The 19511-nt window shown below is 27.4% G+C and overlaps 1 protein-coding gene across 1 annotated transcript; it reads left to right on the forward strand.

Annotated features, from left to right (window-relative positions):
• The first annotated feature begins 985 nt into the window (after positions 1 to 985).
• On the forward strand, positions 986 to 19459 carry BBS4 (Bardet-Biedl syndrome 4). Its single transcript, XM_085489564.1, has 10 exons — positions 986 to 1211; positions 2053 to 2192; positions 6996 to 7108; positions 7210 to 7304; positions 7867 to 8029; positions 9393 to 9546; positions 9961 to 10083; positions 14963 to 15134; positions 16498 to 16691; positions 19221 to 19459. The coding sequence occupies exons 1-10, from the start codon at positions 1124 to 1126 to the stop codon at positions 19341 to 19343; spliced, it is 1365 nt and encodes a 454-aa protein (XP_085345690.1). The 5' UTR covers positions 986 to 1123; the 3' UTR covers positions 19344 to 19459.
• The last annotated feature ends 52 nt before the right edge of the window (positions 19460 to 19511 follow it).

Below are 19511 nucleotides of genomic sequence, written 5' to 3' on the forward strand. Positions count from 1 at the left end.
GTTCAAAAAATTCCCTGGAATTTTTAACATTTGAAATAAATATAAATATACATATACACAGAATAAATATACATATATTTGTTAAAGAGAGAAAAAAACACAGAACGAAGAAGCAGAAAGTAAAGAGTGGAGAGAAAACGCAAACAATTAAAAAGAACAGCGATTTAGTGTACTATAAATATAACGTATTTGAAAAAAAATTAAGTTATCAGCATTGAAAATTACTAGTGATTCTGATTGGTTAGTAAAACCTCAGCCAATCACAGTCAGGTATTCTCATGGATCGATTGTGAAATAAACAGTAAGCAAATCAAATATTTCAGAAAGCTCAGCTAGCAAAAGTAGTCAAATTATACGTCAAAATAATTACTGTTGCTATCTGAAATATGCATATATCAATTTGTTTATTGTTTACGTTTTTTAAATATGAATTTTTTATCTTTTTGTCTCCTTTTTATACTTACTTATTAATTATTTACAATATATCATTGTATAATGAAAAAAAAGCATATAATTTTAATAATAATTTTTAAATTAAATATATTAAATAATTATTAAATTAAATATATTATTGTAAATAAATTATTTAAAATATTGAAAATTAAATATTATTAAATATAATATAATTATTATTAATTTGCATCAATTAATTTTAATAATAATATTTTATTAAATTAATATTATAATTAATTCATGTTAATATTAATAATTATTTTATTATAAATTAATATTAATATTATTATTAAACATTATATATATCTTAAAAAATTTTATTGTCGATTTTATAATCTATTGATTTATAATCTGTCGATTTTATAATCTGATGATAATTTTATTGTCGTTAAATCGAGTTGTGTTGATGATTGTATCATTTAAATTTAAATGGCACTTATTGTCAGTAACGTCATTCGATATCTTACATTACGATATGTGAACTAGGGACTAATATTCTTGAAACATATATCCAGGTTACCATGACGATAGAAACGCGACAACAATACTCTTTTCTTCGAAAAACATTGAAAAGTCGTTAAAGTGCAAGCAAAATAAAAAAAGTGTGGTCGAACAAAAACAGAAACTACAGTTATATTAATTATTAAAGTTAAATTATTGCAAGAAAATAATGGCAAATGATGTTCTCAGCAACGGTCGTTTACAGGAGAATACAACGAACATTGTACAACGAACGAGAAATGACAGAAGCAAAAGAGGTATCATAAACCAACATTTTGTTAGTATTGAAAGTATTATATATATATATATATATATATATATATGTGTGTGTGTGTGTGTGTGTGTGTGTGTGTGTGTGTACGCATTATACAGGGTGATTCATTTTAATTGTCCTAGACAAATATTTCGAAAACTATGAGATATAAAAAATGTTTTAAACAAAAGTTTTTTTGACTTTGAGAGAGACGCAAGATATGGTGTCATTAGTTTGACCTTGTATAATTATTTCAAGGTCATATAAGGTCACCTGCAATTTTTAAATGGTAACCTATATATTATATATACTATTTTTCATTGCGTATTCTTGTAGCTTATCTCGAGAGCCGTTCATTATGATTACCGAAATTTACATTTTATGTCAAAAAATTGTTAATTTCAAACCTTATATAATAATAACTAGAAAGTACTTAAGAAAAAAATACTTTATTGTAGTGTTTTGGAAAGCTCTCGCGATAAGCTACAAGAATATATGATGAAAAATAGTAGGTTTCATTTAAGAAATTGAAGTTGATCTTCACGTGACCTTCAAATAATTATACAAGGTCAAATCACCATCTTATGTCCTCCTCGAAGTCAAAAAACTTTTGTTTGAAACATTTTTTATATCTTTCATAATTTTCGATATTTTTGTTTGGGGCGATTAAAATTAATGAATCACCTGGTATACAGGTATTTAATTTTTTATCTCACTCAAAAGCTCGAATATCTCTCCGACCAATTTTTAGAATAATATATGTATATATGTGTATTGTGTGAAATACAAAAATATCATTATTATCTTCTTACCGCTGTTATTTTGTCGTTTTGGTAAACACCCAGCTCCGGATATAGCAGCTATAGAGAGTCGAAATTGGTTATTACATCGATATTACACGAGACACGAGTACGGCGCTTGCAAACTACTCATCGAACAAGAACTAATAAAATCGGATGGTCACGAATACGCCAGTTATTTGAAGGTAAAATCGATATATCGACGATAATCGATATACAGAGATATATACAGAGAAAATTAGGATGAATATTATATAGGGTGATTCAGAGCAAGAGAATTCCTCGATTCAGAGCAAGAGAATTTCTCGATTCATATCGGGACAATAGAAGCAATCAAGCACATTTTGAGCATTTATTATCAAAAATTGAGTTGTAAATAAATGACGTTTACACATGCTCTTGATTTTTTTTATTTCTCGAAAAGATTAGGGTTACTACTCATCCTCTTGCCAACACAATTTAACATTTCAAAACTTTTATAACTACCTAAAGTATTAAAAATATAGGACTATGTATGTATATACATATACGTTCAGTAATGATATTTATTATTCAAAATATGACATTTACTTCCAAACCATCTATCAAAATTTGTTACAACTCTCGTTCTGAATCACCCTGTCTATATGCCACACTTGTTGGTATTACATATGGCGGTATAAATCACAAGTTTTTACCGAATTGTTTGATGAACGATTATTATATATCAAAGGGAGCTTATTTCGTAAAATTCAAATAAATTTTTTTTTCAAAACAATGACGAATTTTTGATAATTATTTATATTATAGAATCAACCATATATATATATATATATATATATATATATATTTCAATGATGATCTTGATATAATATATCCCAATAGCAAACTGATAATGACGTATAAACGTCAAAATGACGTCATTAAACGAAAGATCGAATTTTTATTTCCCTATACACGCATGATATTATTTAATATTCTAGGCGTATTCTTAGAATATTAAATATTCTAAAAATACGCCTAGAATATTGCTTAAATATTAAATAATATCATGCGCTTATACCCAAGTAGAACAAAAAATCAAAATAATATCATTTTGACGTCATTGATCAAATTTGGAGTTCAAATTTGGTCAAGATGACGTCAAAATAATGTCAATTTGACGTCATCTTGACCAAATTTGATCAATGACGTCAAAATGATATTATTTTGATTTTCTGTTCTACTTGGGTAGGGAAGAGAACAGAAATGTCAAAATGATGTCAAATTGACGTCAAAATATGGTCATTTTAGTTCATCAAATTGCATAAAATTTTGATGTTATCGTGATGTTCACAATGGTAAAAAAATAATATTTTGTATTAAAAATAATTGAGATGCAAATTTAAGACGTAAGCCGCTTAAAATAATATTTTAATCAACAATTTAGTTTTTAATATAATAACTCGAACTCTTCTACGAACTGCAATAATATCTGAATATAAAAAACGTTAACCTATAATTCATAATAATAAACATTGTATATACACAGTCGAGAAACGTACATCGCATTGTCTAAAAATTAAAAAGGTCAACAAAAGTCAATATAAAAAGTCATTTGTTAGTCAACTTCGAGATCGAGATTTCCATGAACAAAAAAATGACATAAATTTAGTCAAATTAATATCATTTTGATTTTTCTGGTCTTCTTGGGATAAGGGCATGATTTCGAATAATTTTCAAAAGATTTTAATCATCGCTCGTAGTACAAAGTGTTAATAAACAAAATAAAAGTTTAATAAATAGAACGTAATTTATTTCTGACACCATATATATATATACGTTTAAGAAGGAATATATTTGGTGAAATGTGTTAAATACATAGAACATATTTATACTGCGTTCATTATATGCTGTATTTGTACTGTGTACATGCTGTATATTTATACACGTTTTCGTAGCTAGGTTACTTGTAGTGCATGTTTATATATATGTACTTTTGTTTAAATTGTGATAATTCTTTATGAGTTATGTATTCAGTGCGTATATGCATTATAAAATAAAAGCGTGACACACCATCTGCACCTCCATCCCAAAAAAATTCTAAATCAAACTTAATTTTAATTTAAAATTAGAAATGACTTTAATTTTATAATACATACATATATGTGTGTGTGCGTGCGTGCATGCGTGTATATATATATATATATATACATCGTGAGTCATATCAATGCACGTAAATATCTCGTATAGTAAGCAAGATGGAAGAAAATGTTTCAAACAAGTTTTCTTGACTATGAGGGGGACATAAGATGATGTCATTGATTTAAACTGAACATTTTACAAGATATTCATCTTCTCCAAATTATTGATATTGTTAACTGAATTTAGAGAATTTATTCAATTGTAAAATAGGATTCCACTAATGTGTATGTAAAAAAATTAAAAATTACAAATTAAACTAAATACTAAAATATTGAACCTTTATGCTTACAAATTGTTCCGAATAACTTGAGATGACGATGCTTCTAATTGTTGTTGGCCTTATTGTTAGTACTTGACTGTTGTCTAGTCTTTTAAAAAGTCGAATAAATAGGTGTCAGATCTCACAAAATAAACATTTACATAAGTCTAAAAATTCGATATTTCTTCTAGAATGTCGAAATACGCGTTGTTAAGCAATTCGGTGTCTGTGTTATTATTTATACCATGCCTTTGTTCCTTGATGTGTATCATTCCGAGATAAGTCTTTTATAATAATTAGATTCAATATCAAGTATTTTAACGTTATCCCAATCAAAAGCATGTTTTTATTTATAATATGTTCAGAGACCACAGAATGCTTGGAGGAATTTACATTTTATGCCAAAAAATTTTAAAAACTTTAAACTTTTATAATTTGAAAAGTACTTCATCAAACAACACTTTATTATAAGGTTTTGGAAAGCTCTTTAGATAAACTATAAGAATATGTAATAAAAAATAGCAGGTTCTGTTTAAAAAATTGAAGGTGACCTTTACGTGACCTTTAAATAATTATACAAGGTCAAATCAATAACACCATTTTATGTTCCTCTCATAGTCAAAAAACTTTTGTTGGAAACATTTTTTTCCATCTTGTTTATTATATGATATTTACGTGCGTTAATTAAAATAGCTCACTCTGTATATATATATATATATATATACATAATATACACTAAATATGAGTCATTCCACGTCAAATCGGCCACCCCTCGCCCCGGGGATGTATTTCGAGATACACGATATAAATAATCATAATAACAAATAAAATTGTATTGAAGTAAATTTAATTTTCAAGGTACCAAAATTTAGCTTAAAGCATCTAGTTTTTTATGCCGTGTGGCGATTTTGAAAAATATTAAATAATGACCTTGGTTTTGTCAGTTATATAAAAAATGATATGTATTTTCTTATTCAAATCTTTACTATTTCCTTAATTACAAATAAAGTACAAAAATTATTTTTAATGTAATTTGATTCGCTGAATCCGAATCTGAAGTCAAAAAAACAAAATTTCTATTTTTGCAAATAAATAATTAGTTATTGATATTTACCTCTAAAAAATAAAATTACTGTTATTGTTTGTAAAAATGCTTTTTTTTTCTTTTTATGTCTACGACATTTCTGTGCTAGAATATTAACTATACAATTATCATATCTGCACAATTGCAGATTTGGCAGTATCAATTATATTTTTAATATTTTATGAAAAAACTTTCTGCGTTTATACAGGATATACCATATACATGCATATTGTATTTCTATATTTATGTACTTATTCTTACAATTAGTCTTAACATCAGCAAATTAGATTCTATTCTTGTTTATTTTGTCTATAACTTTTCTAATAAAAACTACAAGCAACAGTTAAAATCTTTTGAACATGTGCTCAGGGCCGTGTCCTTGATATGTCCTTGAATATTAATCAAAATCAGGGGGACATATAACCTCGCGTGGAAAATCGTGGACTATTAGGCGAAAGGTCCCAGGTCGAATCCGGTTCGATCTTAAATATCTTATATATATCTCATAAAAAGTTTTTAAAAAAGTTTTTAAATCTGACGATCCCCTTTGTAGGGATATGTTATTATGGCTGTCTCACCATTTTAATTTAATTTTAATTTTGACTTGTATATTTTACTAAAAATTGATATGGATTATTGCTGTATGATGAATTAATTATTACTACATTTATTTTCTCACTTGAAAAAGACCATAACCATATGGTCGAAACGCCGTGAAATATAATAAACGATTATTACTTGTTAATTTGGTCGATTATTTCCAAAACTCATATTTAAATACTAGTGCCGATTGTCATTAATAATTGGGAATTTATTTTTAGAAAAGGATTTATGAAAGAAAGAAAAGGGGAAGGAAAAGATGGGATAAGAAGAGGAGAAAAAAAAGAGAGATGGGAAAGAAAAGAACAAAGAGATTATAGTTATAAAGTCGCTTATGGGCAAGTTATAAGAAGTTAAAGTGATATTGTAAAAGGTTCGGGCATGCTCCTTATGCAAAAAAGCACCTTTATAACCCCAAGGGAATCAAAAAATGTTATATATTTTACATATTAAGAGTAATAAAATCTGTGAAGTCGACTTTAATGTAAATTTACTATATTTTCTTTTCTCTCTCACGTTCTCCAAGTAGCAACCTGACGTCATTAAACGTCAAAATGACGTCTAATGACGTCATTGATGTCTAATAAAGAGATAAAAAAAAACAATAAAATCTTTGAGATCGACCTTAATGTAAATTACTACATTTTTTTCTCTCTTCCTTTTCCTAAGCAAACTAATATCATTAATGACGTCTTTTTGACGTCTAATGACGTCATCGACGTCTAATGCGGGGATCAAATAAATGTTATTTATTTTATATATCAAAGTCAATAAAATCTATATTATTTTGACATTATTTTGACGTTTAATGATGTCAATCTATGATCTGGGTCGTATGTAACAATAATATATGACACGTACCAAAGTCGTTTTTTTTCGTAGGGTTTAATTCTCAGAAAGGAAGGCAAAATTCAAGATTCATTGGATTGCTTTCAAACCGCGTACCATGTGAATTCGACAAACGTGGATAACATTAAACAGATAGCAAAATCATTGTAAGTATATTGAAGAAAGATTTTGTATCATCAAGGATCTTCATATTTCGAGATACACAATATAAATAATCATAATAACATAACTTTGCGCTATTTTTTAGATTAATAATAGGAAGTCATAGGCGCGCGATAGATGCTTACACGGAAGCTGAGAAGATATCCGCTGTACCGGATTGGGAAATATATTACGGTCTTGGCAAGTTTCAGTTTCGTATATAACTCACTTTACAGCACGATACACCTCGCGTTAGTCGAGTTGCAAACTTCTCGAGAAATGCACTTTAGAAAATCAGAAAGTTAGGGGAGATACTACTTTATTAACGACATAGTGCATTTAAATTTTCTTTAGTTAATAATAATTAGCACATATTTCTTTATACAATTTTTCACACACATATATGTATGTTTTTTATTTGTTGTTACCATACAAAAATTTATATAATTAAAATATAATTAAAATTAAAGATACAAATGTATATATGTGTATGTATATCGGCTGTAGAGCCTAACGCGATGTTTTTTGCGTTAATGAAAATTATTTTTTCGTTGATACAGCCGATATACATACAAATATATATATTGTATTTATTTCGAGAGCCAAATTATATATTCTTAAGATTGTCAAATTACAGATATTTAAAAGATATAAGTTTTAAAAATAAAAAAGAATTAAAAATATATATAATATATATAAAAAAGTATACTAATATAATGCTTTGTTTTTGTCGAACATTTACTTATATATGTATATTGTTTAGGTGAAGCTTACGTAAAAATGAATCAATTACAAGAGGGAAAGAAATATTTCAAGAGGTCAACCGAATTGACGAAAAATGAGTTGCCCAATCTTGCTCTCGCGAGACTTTATCTCTTGGACGATATGATTCCAGAAGCCAGAAATGCTTATACGGCAGCTTTGAAGTAAGTAACATCATCAACAAGCCATATATTAGAAATGCTGTTTCGAAGTAATTATGGATTCGATTGAGAGTCAACAGTATATATATATATTTATTATCATTTATTATTATTTATTATTATTTATTATCATTTTTTATTATTTATTATTATTTATTATTTATTCATTATATAGCTATTTTTGATCGTTTTTATCATTTTCCTAATTTATAAAGGATGTTCTGGGATTTAACTGACAAATTCGATTATCCCGGGACACTTTGTATACAGGATTAATATATATATGCATACATGGTGTTTCATTTAAATTAATATACTCAAATATTGCTAAAACTATGACTGTAACGAGGTAATAATTCATACAAAAAGTTGAAAGATTTCAAGAGGGAAAAAGTTGATATATAATATTGAATTTTAACTAAGGTCGTTTAAAGGTCAATCTAATTTTTTTACATGGAACCATCCCAATTTTTTTTATATAACTCGATTCCTTGCAATAATTGACATGAAAAGGATAAGATGGTCAAAATGTGAATAATTTAAGAAATTTTGTCCTTTTTTATATATTTTTTATCTATATATTTTTACACAAACTATGAAATATATTTTATAAAATGTTCATTTTTTTTCTTACATATCTTACACTTCAATAAACTTTTATGTACAAAATAATAAGAGAGGATTTAATTTTTAATCACTTAATTAAAAAACACATTAACTAATAATATACATATATGTATTATTTAACCACAATCTCCACTTGATTCCTCTCGACCAATAGAGCCAAACGCGATGTTATTGCGACAATTATGAAAGAAAGAAAATTTGGAAAACTAAGGAATTTGAATCCTATGGTTGGGATCTCAAAAATTCCCCTTGTTCCTTCTCTTAACATCCCCTGTAAAGAAATAATCGAGAAAAATATTGGTCCGAAAGTCGGCTGGAATCGGGAATCGAACCCGAGACCTTCCGCTTGCCGGGCGACTGCTCTTCCAACTGAGCTATTCAGACACTTACGAATAAATATTTTTCTCAATGTTTATACCCCCCCACCCACCCAAAGCGTCGTAATTAGGTCCAGACGCGACGAACAATAATGAGAATACTTATTAAATCAGCTCTTTTAATTTTTAAAACCACAATCTCCACTTGATTCCTCTCGATCAATAGAGCCAAACGCGATGTTATTGCGACAATTATGAAAGAAAGAAAATTTGGAAAACTAAGGAATTTGAATCCTATATAAATATATGTATTATATTTTAAAAAAATATGTTTCCCATTTTCTCTCGTGTAAGTATATATTTCTTTAATACCTCTGTTGACTCGATATATTAATCTCTCTTGCTTTCATCACGCTTGTCAGCGCAAATCCCGAGAGTATCGATGCTGCGACGGAATTGGGTCTCCTGTATCTTAAAATTGGAGATACGCAACGAGCGTTTCAGCAATTTGGAGCAGCATTAGCCTATTCGCCTAATTGCGTTAAGGCGATTGTGCCCATGGCTTACATAATGCAGGTACGTAAATTATTTAAAAAAAAAAACAAATATTTTCTTCATATTTTTTCTTTCATATTTTTTTCTTTCATATTTTTGTTCTATTTTTATCAAGCAAGCGAGTTTGGATCGATCGATTCGCATTTATATACCTACTTGTTTCAATTGTTTTTTCAAATTAAAATTTTTAATTCTTCCAAATCCCTCCTTTCTTTCATTTTCTTAAATGAAAGTTTTATTTCATTAAAACGCGATTGTTACGGAGTATTATTACACTATACTTTGCTATGCAAGTGGCTCTTCTCTCTCTCTCTCTCTCTCTTTCTCTCTGAAAAGCGTATATCACATTTATTAAGTGGAGATTTAATTACGTTTCCTTGCGTGCGAAATTTGCTTCTTCTCTCGCTCTACTGAACAGCATATCGTATTTTCCAGAATCATCGAGAATACGATGTGGCTTTGTCCAAGTATAAAATAGCAGCGCAAATCATTCCGGAGTCCGCGGCCCTTTGGAATAACATCGGGATGTGTCTCTACGCAAAACAGAAATATGTCGCTGTAAGTAACATTTATCTATTTTTCTTTCTTCTTTTTCTTTTTGGGTTTTCCTCGAATATCCTTTATTTTCAGTATAAGCAAATTTGTAATAATAATGCTATTATCAATGGAGAAAAAGAAGAAAACTTTATAGGATTAATATATATTAGAGGTTGATTTATAAATAAGTTTCGCTATAGATAATTTATACTGAATTATTATTTTATTCTGAGAAAATATTTTATCTATTTTTCTTTTTTTTCTTTTGGGTTTTTCCTTGAGCATCCCTTATTTTCAGTATAAGCAAATTTGTAATAAAATTTATCATTAATGAAGAAAAAGAAGGCTTTATAAGATTAATTTATATTAGGTTGATTCATAAATAAGTTTCGCTATAGATAATTTATACTGAATTATTTCTTCTGAGAAACCCTTTCATCTATTTTTTTTTTTAATTTTTCCTCGAGTATTTCTTATTTTAGTATAAGCAAATTTGTAATAATATCTATTATTAATGAAAAAGAAAAAGGTTTTATAGGATTAATTTATATTAGGTTGATTCATAAATAAATAAGTTTCGCTATATAGATTATTTATACTGAATTACTTATTCTGAGAAACTGTTTTTTAAATCAAAGCGAAACATAGATATATACCGTAAAAATGGTAAAAAAAATGACCAACTCTCGTAAATCATTGCAAACATGCGATTTTGCTACACGACAACGCCAGACCGCATACGGTTAGAATAACCCAGGAAATAATTCTGGAGCTTTCGTGGTCAGTTCTCATCCTCCTCATTCTTTGAACCTTGCCTCATCAAATTTCTATCTGTTCAGGTCACTTCAAAATTCATTAAATGAAAAAATTTTTCCATAATAATACTGAAATGAAATTGTAAAAAACTTTTTTTGCATTAAAACCTTTAAAATTCTTTGAGAAAAAAATTAATACATTATCGTCTAAATGGGAATAAGTTTTATATATATAATAAATAGATACAGAAGATATATCCCCCCAAAAAAGTCGAAACCCCGGAATATTTCAAAATATAAATTTTATAAAAAATGTTTCATGTCTGATAAAAATTGTAGGATCTAAAAATATATATTTGATCTTATCACTTTGACCTGTAATGGTGTTGGAAAGATCAGGGCAAGGCCATTTTAAATTTTTTAAATATGGAATCACCATACTTTTTTATATAAATCAATTTCTCATAATTCCCGCATAATAGTTGTAAATGTAGGATGGTCAAAAAGAATAATTTACAAAACATATATATTTTATATTTCAATTTGACATAATATTATCTCACATAAACTATATGAAATATCTTATAAAATATTCATTTTCCGATGATCAATATTTTTATGTACAAAATAATAAGAGAAATCAATTAATATAAAGACAACATTTAGTTATTGTTTCTAAGAAAAAATATGTAGTTATATTAGTTGCAAGTTGCATTGTATAGAGTATACATAATAACAGATTAAAATTTTTGACAAATAATTTTAAATATAAAAATTTAGATTCTCTCTCTGACTGCCAATTATAGCTGACATATTTTCACAAATTAATTGTTTTCTGTTTAACGTTATATAACTATCAGTAGTTAATATGTTTAATACACGCAGTTTTTCTACTGTCTTTCACTTTATATTTACTCCACTTATAGATTGCGTGCATTATTGTCGTTTTATTATATCTTAAGACTTCTCTAAAATAATTGTCAGGTTTTTTGACCGTTACTTTGCATACTATGTCGTTTTATTAGGTTATTACACTGAAGATGATGTGAAACCAGATCAAAACGTCTGTATATTTTAAATTTTTTATATTAAAGTATTACATATAAACACGAACACTGTTACGGCTTTCTTTACTAATTTTTTATTTGATAAAAATTTAGTTTGTTAAGTAAAACGCAACTTATCAATTTTGAATTAATTTGACATATTGATTTCTATGAGATAGTGTATATATAGTATATATGTATATATATATTAAATTTTTTAAATTTAAACAATTTTATTTAAAAATTATTTTATTAATTAGGACATCTATTAAAAAGAAACAAACTATGAAAAGAGGGATATATTTTTGTTTTGATATTTTCCGTTTAGCGAACTAGTAATACTTATTCGCATGGATTATATAACACAATAGCGATCACAATCGATAGTGATCTAGTTACCAAAAAGTCTGTAACCTGATATTCACACTTGATATTCGCAGCAGATATCCGTACTTTGACACATAGGAGTATTTTCTCGTTGCACCGTTGAATCGTTTTGCATTTCGTAATGTGACTCATTAAATATTCGGGAGAGGGGAGAGGAGAGAGAGAGAAAGAGAAAGAGATTGCGTATTCGTTTAATATAATTTTATTTTAAATATATCTAGATAAAAAATAAAATTATATGGCGATTTATCTAGATAATTGTCTAGATAATAATTTTTAAGACTGCTTATGTAAACGCATAGTTAGAAAAAAATGTAAATTATAAAAAAAATATAAAAATATATGTGTTCAAATTTTTATTTATAAATTTTTATTGTTTATTGCTTAAGTTTTACTATTTAAGTATTTTTATGTGCTATAATTCTAAATCAAAATTATCTGAAAATTATTCTAGATAATTTAGTGAAGATAACACTTATTTCTTCATCTAAGATGCAGATATAATATATATTTTTATTATCTATATAAAGATGAGATGACGCCAAATTTTTATTTAGATGATTATTTATATAATTTGATTTAGAACAAACACTGTTTATAAAAATGTATAAAAATTAAGTAATAATCTTGCGACTCGTAAAATTGTTTCAAATCGCGATGTCGTAAAGAGCGGAAGAGAGAAAGCTTTTGGGAATACGTTGAAATTAAGTGGGAAACCGCGCAGTATTGCACTGCGGCAAAAGTTGATAAAACATTCTACGTTTTGGTTTTAGATATAGACGATATATATATATAAAACTTCAAAACGTCGAGAATACGTTAGAGAGCGAAATTACATTGTGTCAGTTAACAGAGAAATAATTTGTTCGCAACGATTTTGCGAAAATTAATTTCCGTCATTATAATATAATATAGGTCGCGAACAATACATAAATTAAATATACATGTATATACTTGCGATGCAGAAAACTGATCGTAAAATTGAATTTGTTGAAATTACTATAGGCAGAATTATATCATATGAGGAAAATTTTTCAAATAAAAATTATATAGAATTTTGCTATATACGGCAGTAAAAGTTTTAGGGTAAGATGATTAAAAAGTAAATAGTTTACGAGATATTTATTCATACTTAACATAAGTTCAACATAATCTTACATAAACTTATGAAATATTTCGTAAAATATTTAGTTTTCGACGATCTTATTAGGTCCTTGAATAAGTTCTCGCTGTTTCTTAAAAGATGGCGTAGCGACACTCTGTGCATGGAATTTCGTACGGAAACGCATCAGCTAAGTAGTACTATATGTAACCTCAAATTCTAGTAGATACAGTTTACCACAGTGTCAACCACGTGTTTAATTACCTATTGCGAAAATGTCTACTTTTGTGCCAAATAAAGTGTTTTTGCGGGGAATTTTATTGCACTGCTTTATTCAAAAGAAATCTGCAGCTGAAGCACACAGAATTCTTGTTGAAACATATGGTGACAATGCTCTGTCGAATACGACATGCAGAGACTGGTTTAGGCGCTTTAAAAATAATGACTTTGACCTTGAAGATAAAGAACGTTCTGGAGCACCGACAAAGTTTGAAGACGAAGAATTGGAGGCATTGCTGTGTGGTCTCTAATGATGGACAATACTTTGAGTAAAGTTATTGAGTAAGCCTTATATTTTAAATAAATGTTTTTTTTTAACAAAAAAACAGCGAGAACTTATTCAAGGACCTAATATATAATACTTTCTCAATACTTTCATGCACAATATATAATAACGAGATCAATTGGTGTAAAGAATAAAACACATAGTTATTTCGCTAGTATGAAATATCTTGTAAACTATTTACTTTTTGATAGTTCCACCCTTATAACCTTTTATGCAAAATATTGCGAGAAATCGATTTATGCAAAAAAATTTAGTGGTTCCATTTTTAATAAAACACAAATGACCTTTAAATGATCTTGAAAATCGCTCTTTAGGAGAAAGTCAGTAGCACCAATTTTTTTCTCCCTCGAAATCCTACAACTTTATATTTGAATTTTTCTTTAAAAACCATATTTTTGGAGATAAAAATTCATAACGCTTTATTTTGTCCACTATTGCTTACATACATATATATGCAGTGTTTGCTGTTATTTAAATAAAATTATATAGATAATTATCTAGATGAAACTTTAGCGTCATCTTATATAGATAATAAAAATATGTATTATCTATATATCTGCATCTTAGACAAAAAAAAAGTGTTACTTTACTAAATTATTTATAATAATTTTCAGATAATTTGGTTTAGAATCATAGCACATAAAAATACTTAAATAGTAGAACTGAAGCAGTAAGTGATAAAAATTTATAAATAAAAATATGAATACATATATTTTTATATCCCTTGTATAATTTACATTTTTTTATAACTTATTTGTTTACAAAAGAAATCTAAAAAATAATATTATCTGAAAATTATCTAGATAAATCGCTATATAATTTTATAATCTTTTATCTAGATATATTTAAAATAAAATCATCTTTATCTTATCTAAGATAAATTTACATTTTTATCTCATCTTTATTTAGCTAATTTTAAAATTATCCAAGCACAACACTGCATATATGTATATTTTTTTAAAGAGAAATAAAATCATGATGAGAGGAAGTATAAAGTATAAAATATACGAGAGAAGCAAAAATTTTCTGTTACGATGTTTGACAGGCTATTAGCTCATTAAAGCGAGCTCATTACCTGAGTCCGATGTCCTGTGTCACATCGTGCAATCTCGGAATCGTTTTTCTCACCACTGGACAGCCTGCGTCGGCTGCGATTTACTTATGCGCTGCAGTCAGCGCCGAACCAAAGAATCCTACACCATATCTGTTACTAGGTCGTAAGTAGAAAACAAACATTGAACATTAAATATTCCTTTTATTAACCCTTTTATTGCTGTTAGACGCTTTGAAAAAGACCTCGCACTAATCCTGCTCGTATATGAAATTAGATCACGATAGGATTTTTTAAAACCTTATATAAAATTGTGTCTCGGTGAAATCAGCTGGTTTTCTTATATGTTGCAACTTGTGACTTGTTGAACAAAAGATACAATATATTATAAGCTCAAAATTAAATAATGAACAGTTATTGACCTACAGCCAGTCAAACGTAAAAAATTGTAGGTTAGATAATTAACTGTTCATTATTTAACTTATTTGAGTATATTTATTATCGGGACCTAATTTAAATAGGATTAGTACGGGGTTCAAAAATTTTATACAAAATTGAATCTTGGTATAATCTGCTGGTTTTCTCATATATGTATATTGCAGCTTAAGACTTGTTGAACAAAAGATATAATAGAATTTATCGATATGATAATACGGAATAGGCATGTGTCCAACATTATTGTTGCGAAAGAGAATTAAGGGTATATAGTGATTTCCGCGATGTGCATATCGTTATATGGTTACCTATCGTTAGTTTGACAATAAAAAAGCAAGAGTTTTGTGACGTAACAGCTTTTTTTCAATAATAGTGACAATGGAAAAACCATGACAACGACAATATATCAGCCCATACACATTGGGATGATTTGTTTTGGAACAATTTAGAACAAGTCTAGGACAATCTGAAACAACTTTTAAAACTTTAAAATTTCAAAACTGAGGTGTTAACTTCATACAGGTTTGTGACTGTCACTTCCATAAATCTTGGACACAAGTGCTTAATTCCTCTCTTTCACTGACATACAAGTGTTTTAGAAATAGGTGGTCAAATTTTGGTGAGTAAAAAATATGCTCTTTTTGATTACCTATTTTTGAAACATATCTTGTATTTTAAATGCAATTCAATGTACCATATATCGACGACTTCTATATATTTTCTCAAAAATGCATGTTGTTTATGAAAGGTTTTGTCATTCAACATTTTAAATCTACCGCAACGAAAGGGTTAACGATATACTTAAAGATAACTTTTCTCGTTTGAGCCATGTTTTTCTTCATATAAAAAGAAAACATCTTAAAACCTGGCTGCAGCGAAAAGGTTAACGATATACTTAAAAATAACTTTTCTCGTTTAAGCCATTTTTTCTTTATATAATAAATAAATGTTTATTGTCAATCTTAAAGTTTTTTTACGCAAATTTTTTTTTTCACAAAATGGAATATTGCCTGAAATTTCTTCTTTTCTCGCGTCTTGTTATAATATTAAAACTATATATATATATATATATATATATATCTGTTATATCTCAGTGGCTTTGAAACGTTTGGACGATTTGGAAGGTTCCGAGAGATCTTTGACGAAAGCCCACGCTTTATCTCCTCAGGATCCACTAATATTGATTAATTATGCCGTGGTTCTCGACGCTCACGGTAAACAAACTAACGCTACTGAAATTTTGACAGCGCTCAACGATATTATGGCCGTTGTTGACGTTGACACGCAGGTATTTTATTTAAAAATTAAAATGCCCAGACAGCACAGAATGTCCAATGGGCGTCCAATTTTGGTTTTTATTTAGTTCAAACGATCATGGAATAAGAATATCCATTATTAGACGTTCAAAGTATATTTAGATGTTTTAAAAACGTTCATACATATCCAAGGTTTACATACCCATGTAGTAAACTGACGTCATTTTGCTACCTTTGTGAATACTTATATAGCATCGAAATTTTAGTTACATTGTAGCAATATTATAATTTTACAAGTCGTAACGTAACATTGAAGAGATCATTATAAGAACATGTAACTGTAATATTTTATGAGAAATATATTACAGCAATATTTCAAAAATATTAAAAAAAAGCAGTATTCATTAAAATCATTAATTTCTTTATTTACTGCTACTATTTGTCTCATATTTAAAATTCATTATGAGAATTATATATAAGCTTGCAAAATTAACTATTAAAATTAAAGTAACCGCAAATCTGATTATCACGGCACGGATAAACAAAATTAACTTACACGTACAGTTTCAACGAATTTTTTCTTGTCTCTTTTGAATGTCTGTAATATTTCTGCAATCTTTTCATGCTATATATAAAATACTAAAATATATAGATATATATTCAATATGCTATATTTAATATGCTATATATTTGCTTACACTTATCTACTTTAAAAATATGTTTAATGTTCGAAACAGGTTCAATTTTAATTTAGTTTAATTTAGTCCTTAAAATGGACATTTTTTGATTGTATCAAAAAAAGTAACCCTGGATATCTTTAAAATGTCCTAAAAAAGATGTTTAAGACTCTAAGATAAAATGTTAAGGATGTATCTGAGGTACAATCGTTGACAAAAGTGCTCTAAATCCGGAATACTTGCATATTTACACTTTACGTGTAGTAAATCCAGTGATAACTAATATAAATGAGTAGCTAACATAATATATTTACTGTTAAAACATTATTTTTCACTTTGTCAACAGTTTTTTAACTTTATTTGCAATTTTTCAATCTTCCGTAATAAAACTTTTGGAAGGGAAAATGCCCTGAATTCAACTTTATAAAATAAATTTCTTGTTAATTTAACAGCATTATTCATTAATGTAAAATAAAAAAACTAATTAGAATATAGTTAAAAAAGATAAATATATACTATTTAAATAATAACTATAATTATTATTTATTATTAATATTATGTTTGACACTTTACGTGTTTAACGCGGCAACGTCGTAACACGTTTGGCTTGTAAGTTGATAGTAATTAGCAATGCACTTTGTAGAGTACAGAGAAAATGTCAAAAAAAAAAAAAAAAAAAAAATTATAGATTGATTTGAGGTTACACGCTGTCGAGATGTCAAAAGATATGAAGACTTATCGATGGAAAGGTAAAATTGTGAGTGAAAGTACGTATCGGAAGAGAGTTGCACAACAAAAATGTGAACAATTAAGAAAAAAGCTAAGAAAAGAGAAGAAGAAAAAATTGAGTCTCTCTATCATCCTTGACAATAAAGAAAATGTGAATGAGAAATCAGAGCAAAAGCCAGATTTTAATTATTAAATATTTAAGTTTTTAAGATATTATATTGATTTTTATTTACATTGAATAATTTTCTCTGTTTTTTTTATGTATTATTTTATTAGGTATTTGTTATTAATCGATATTAATAATAGTTTATTATTTATGCTAATTAATTCATTATTTATACTAATCAATATTAATAAAATTGTTTATTAAAACTAATAATATTTAAGACTTCAAAATTATTTATGCCGCAAATAGACAATACAAAAAAATGAGACTTTACGACATGACTTTTTTACTCTCCCGTATAGACTTTAAAGACTAGGTTCACTTGACACGTTCAATTGATTGCGACGTTGCCGCACTTTCACGTTCAATAATTTAATCATTATAAAAATAATAAAATTTCACAAATAATAATTAATTTTTCTGAAACCGTGTTGTGAAAACTAGTCAACTTTTGCACAAAGTTTTGATAATTCAAGATTTATATATATAAAAAAAATGAAATTATTGATACTATTTTTTCAATATTTCTTTACCAATTATATTTGAGGAAATCGCATTTTTTCGTAAAAATACGTACAAAATCGACAACAATTAACATAATAATTATTTCTTTACTCATATCTTTTTACCTATTTACTATTTTATTTATTACATTCGAGAAAATCGCACTTCTTCGAAAGAACAACTGTAAAATCAGCCTAAATTAAAATAATAATTACTCTTTAATGGTTTAGTGAATCCAATTGAATTTTTTTTAAATACATTAGAAATAATAAAAAAAAAGAGTTTCTCAAAGTTTCATCTACTTTGTACTATTTTTAGATAGCTCAGATACATCCTTAAATACAAACATCCAATATGTATATTTTTAATACGTTTTCAAAACGTCTTGCTGTCTGGGTGGAAACTTAAAAATATGTTATATATCTATAGCTGAAGATAACGTGCGCTAATTATATAAAGCTATACCGTTTATATCATATGTGTAGATATCGCAAATGGCAAAAAAGTTGTCGAAGAAATTGCAACGTGAAAAAACAGATTTAAATACTAGTCAAGAGCCACTAGCTGAAGAGAGCGAAGAGCGACCATTGAGTTCTGACGAAGTTTAAAAATCATATCCCTCCCTCCCCCTCTTTCCTCTTTCCCCTCTCTCTCTTCCTACTGATCAAGAAAGTATGTATATCTAAAAGGATATATAATAAATCTGTATCAAGTTTGGAATATATTTCTAATGAAACAATTTATTGAAACATTATCACATTTTATATTTCTACTAC

This window comes from Nylanderia fulva, unplaced genomic scaffold (assembly GCF_048542155.1).
Source record: "Nylanderia fulva isolate GAGA-0341 unplaced genomic scaffold, ASM4854215v1 Scaffold88, whole genome shotgun sequence".
In the NCBI taxonomy this organism is placed as follows: domain Eukaryota; kingdom Metazoa; phylum Arthropoda; class Insecta; order Hymenoptera; family Formicidae; genus Nylanderia; species Nylanderia fulva.

What these genes read in the sequence shown, in the direction of transcription:
- BBS4 (XM_085489564.1), top strand. Translation starts at nt 1,124, where the DNA reads ATGGCAAATGATGTTCTCAGCAACGGTCGTTTACAGGAGAATACAACG. An exon ending in AAACAGATAGCAAAATCATT is followed by an intron (nt 7,109 to 7,209) that starts GTAAGTATATTG and finishes GCTATTTTTTAG; the next exon opens with ATTAATAATAGGAAGTCATA. An exon ending in GCTTATACGGCAGCTTTGAA is followed by an intron (nt 8,030 to 9,392) that starts GTAAGTAACATC and finishes CACGCTTGTCAG; the next exon opens with CGCAAATCCCGAGAGTATCG.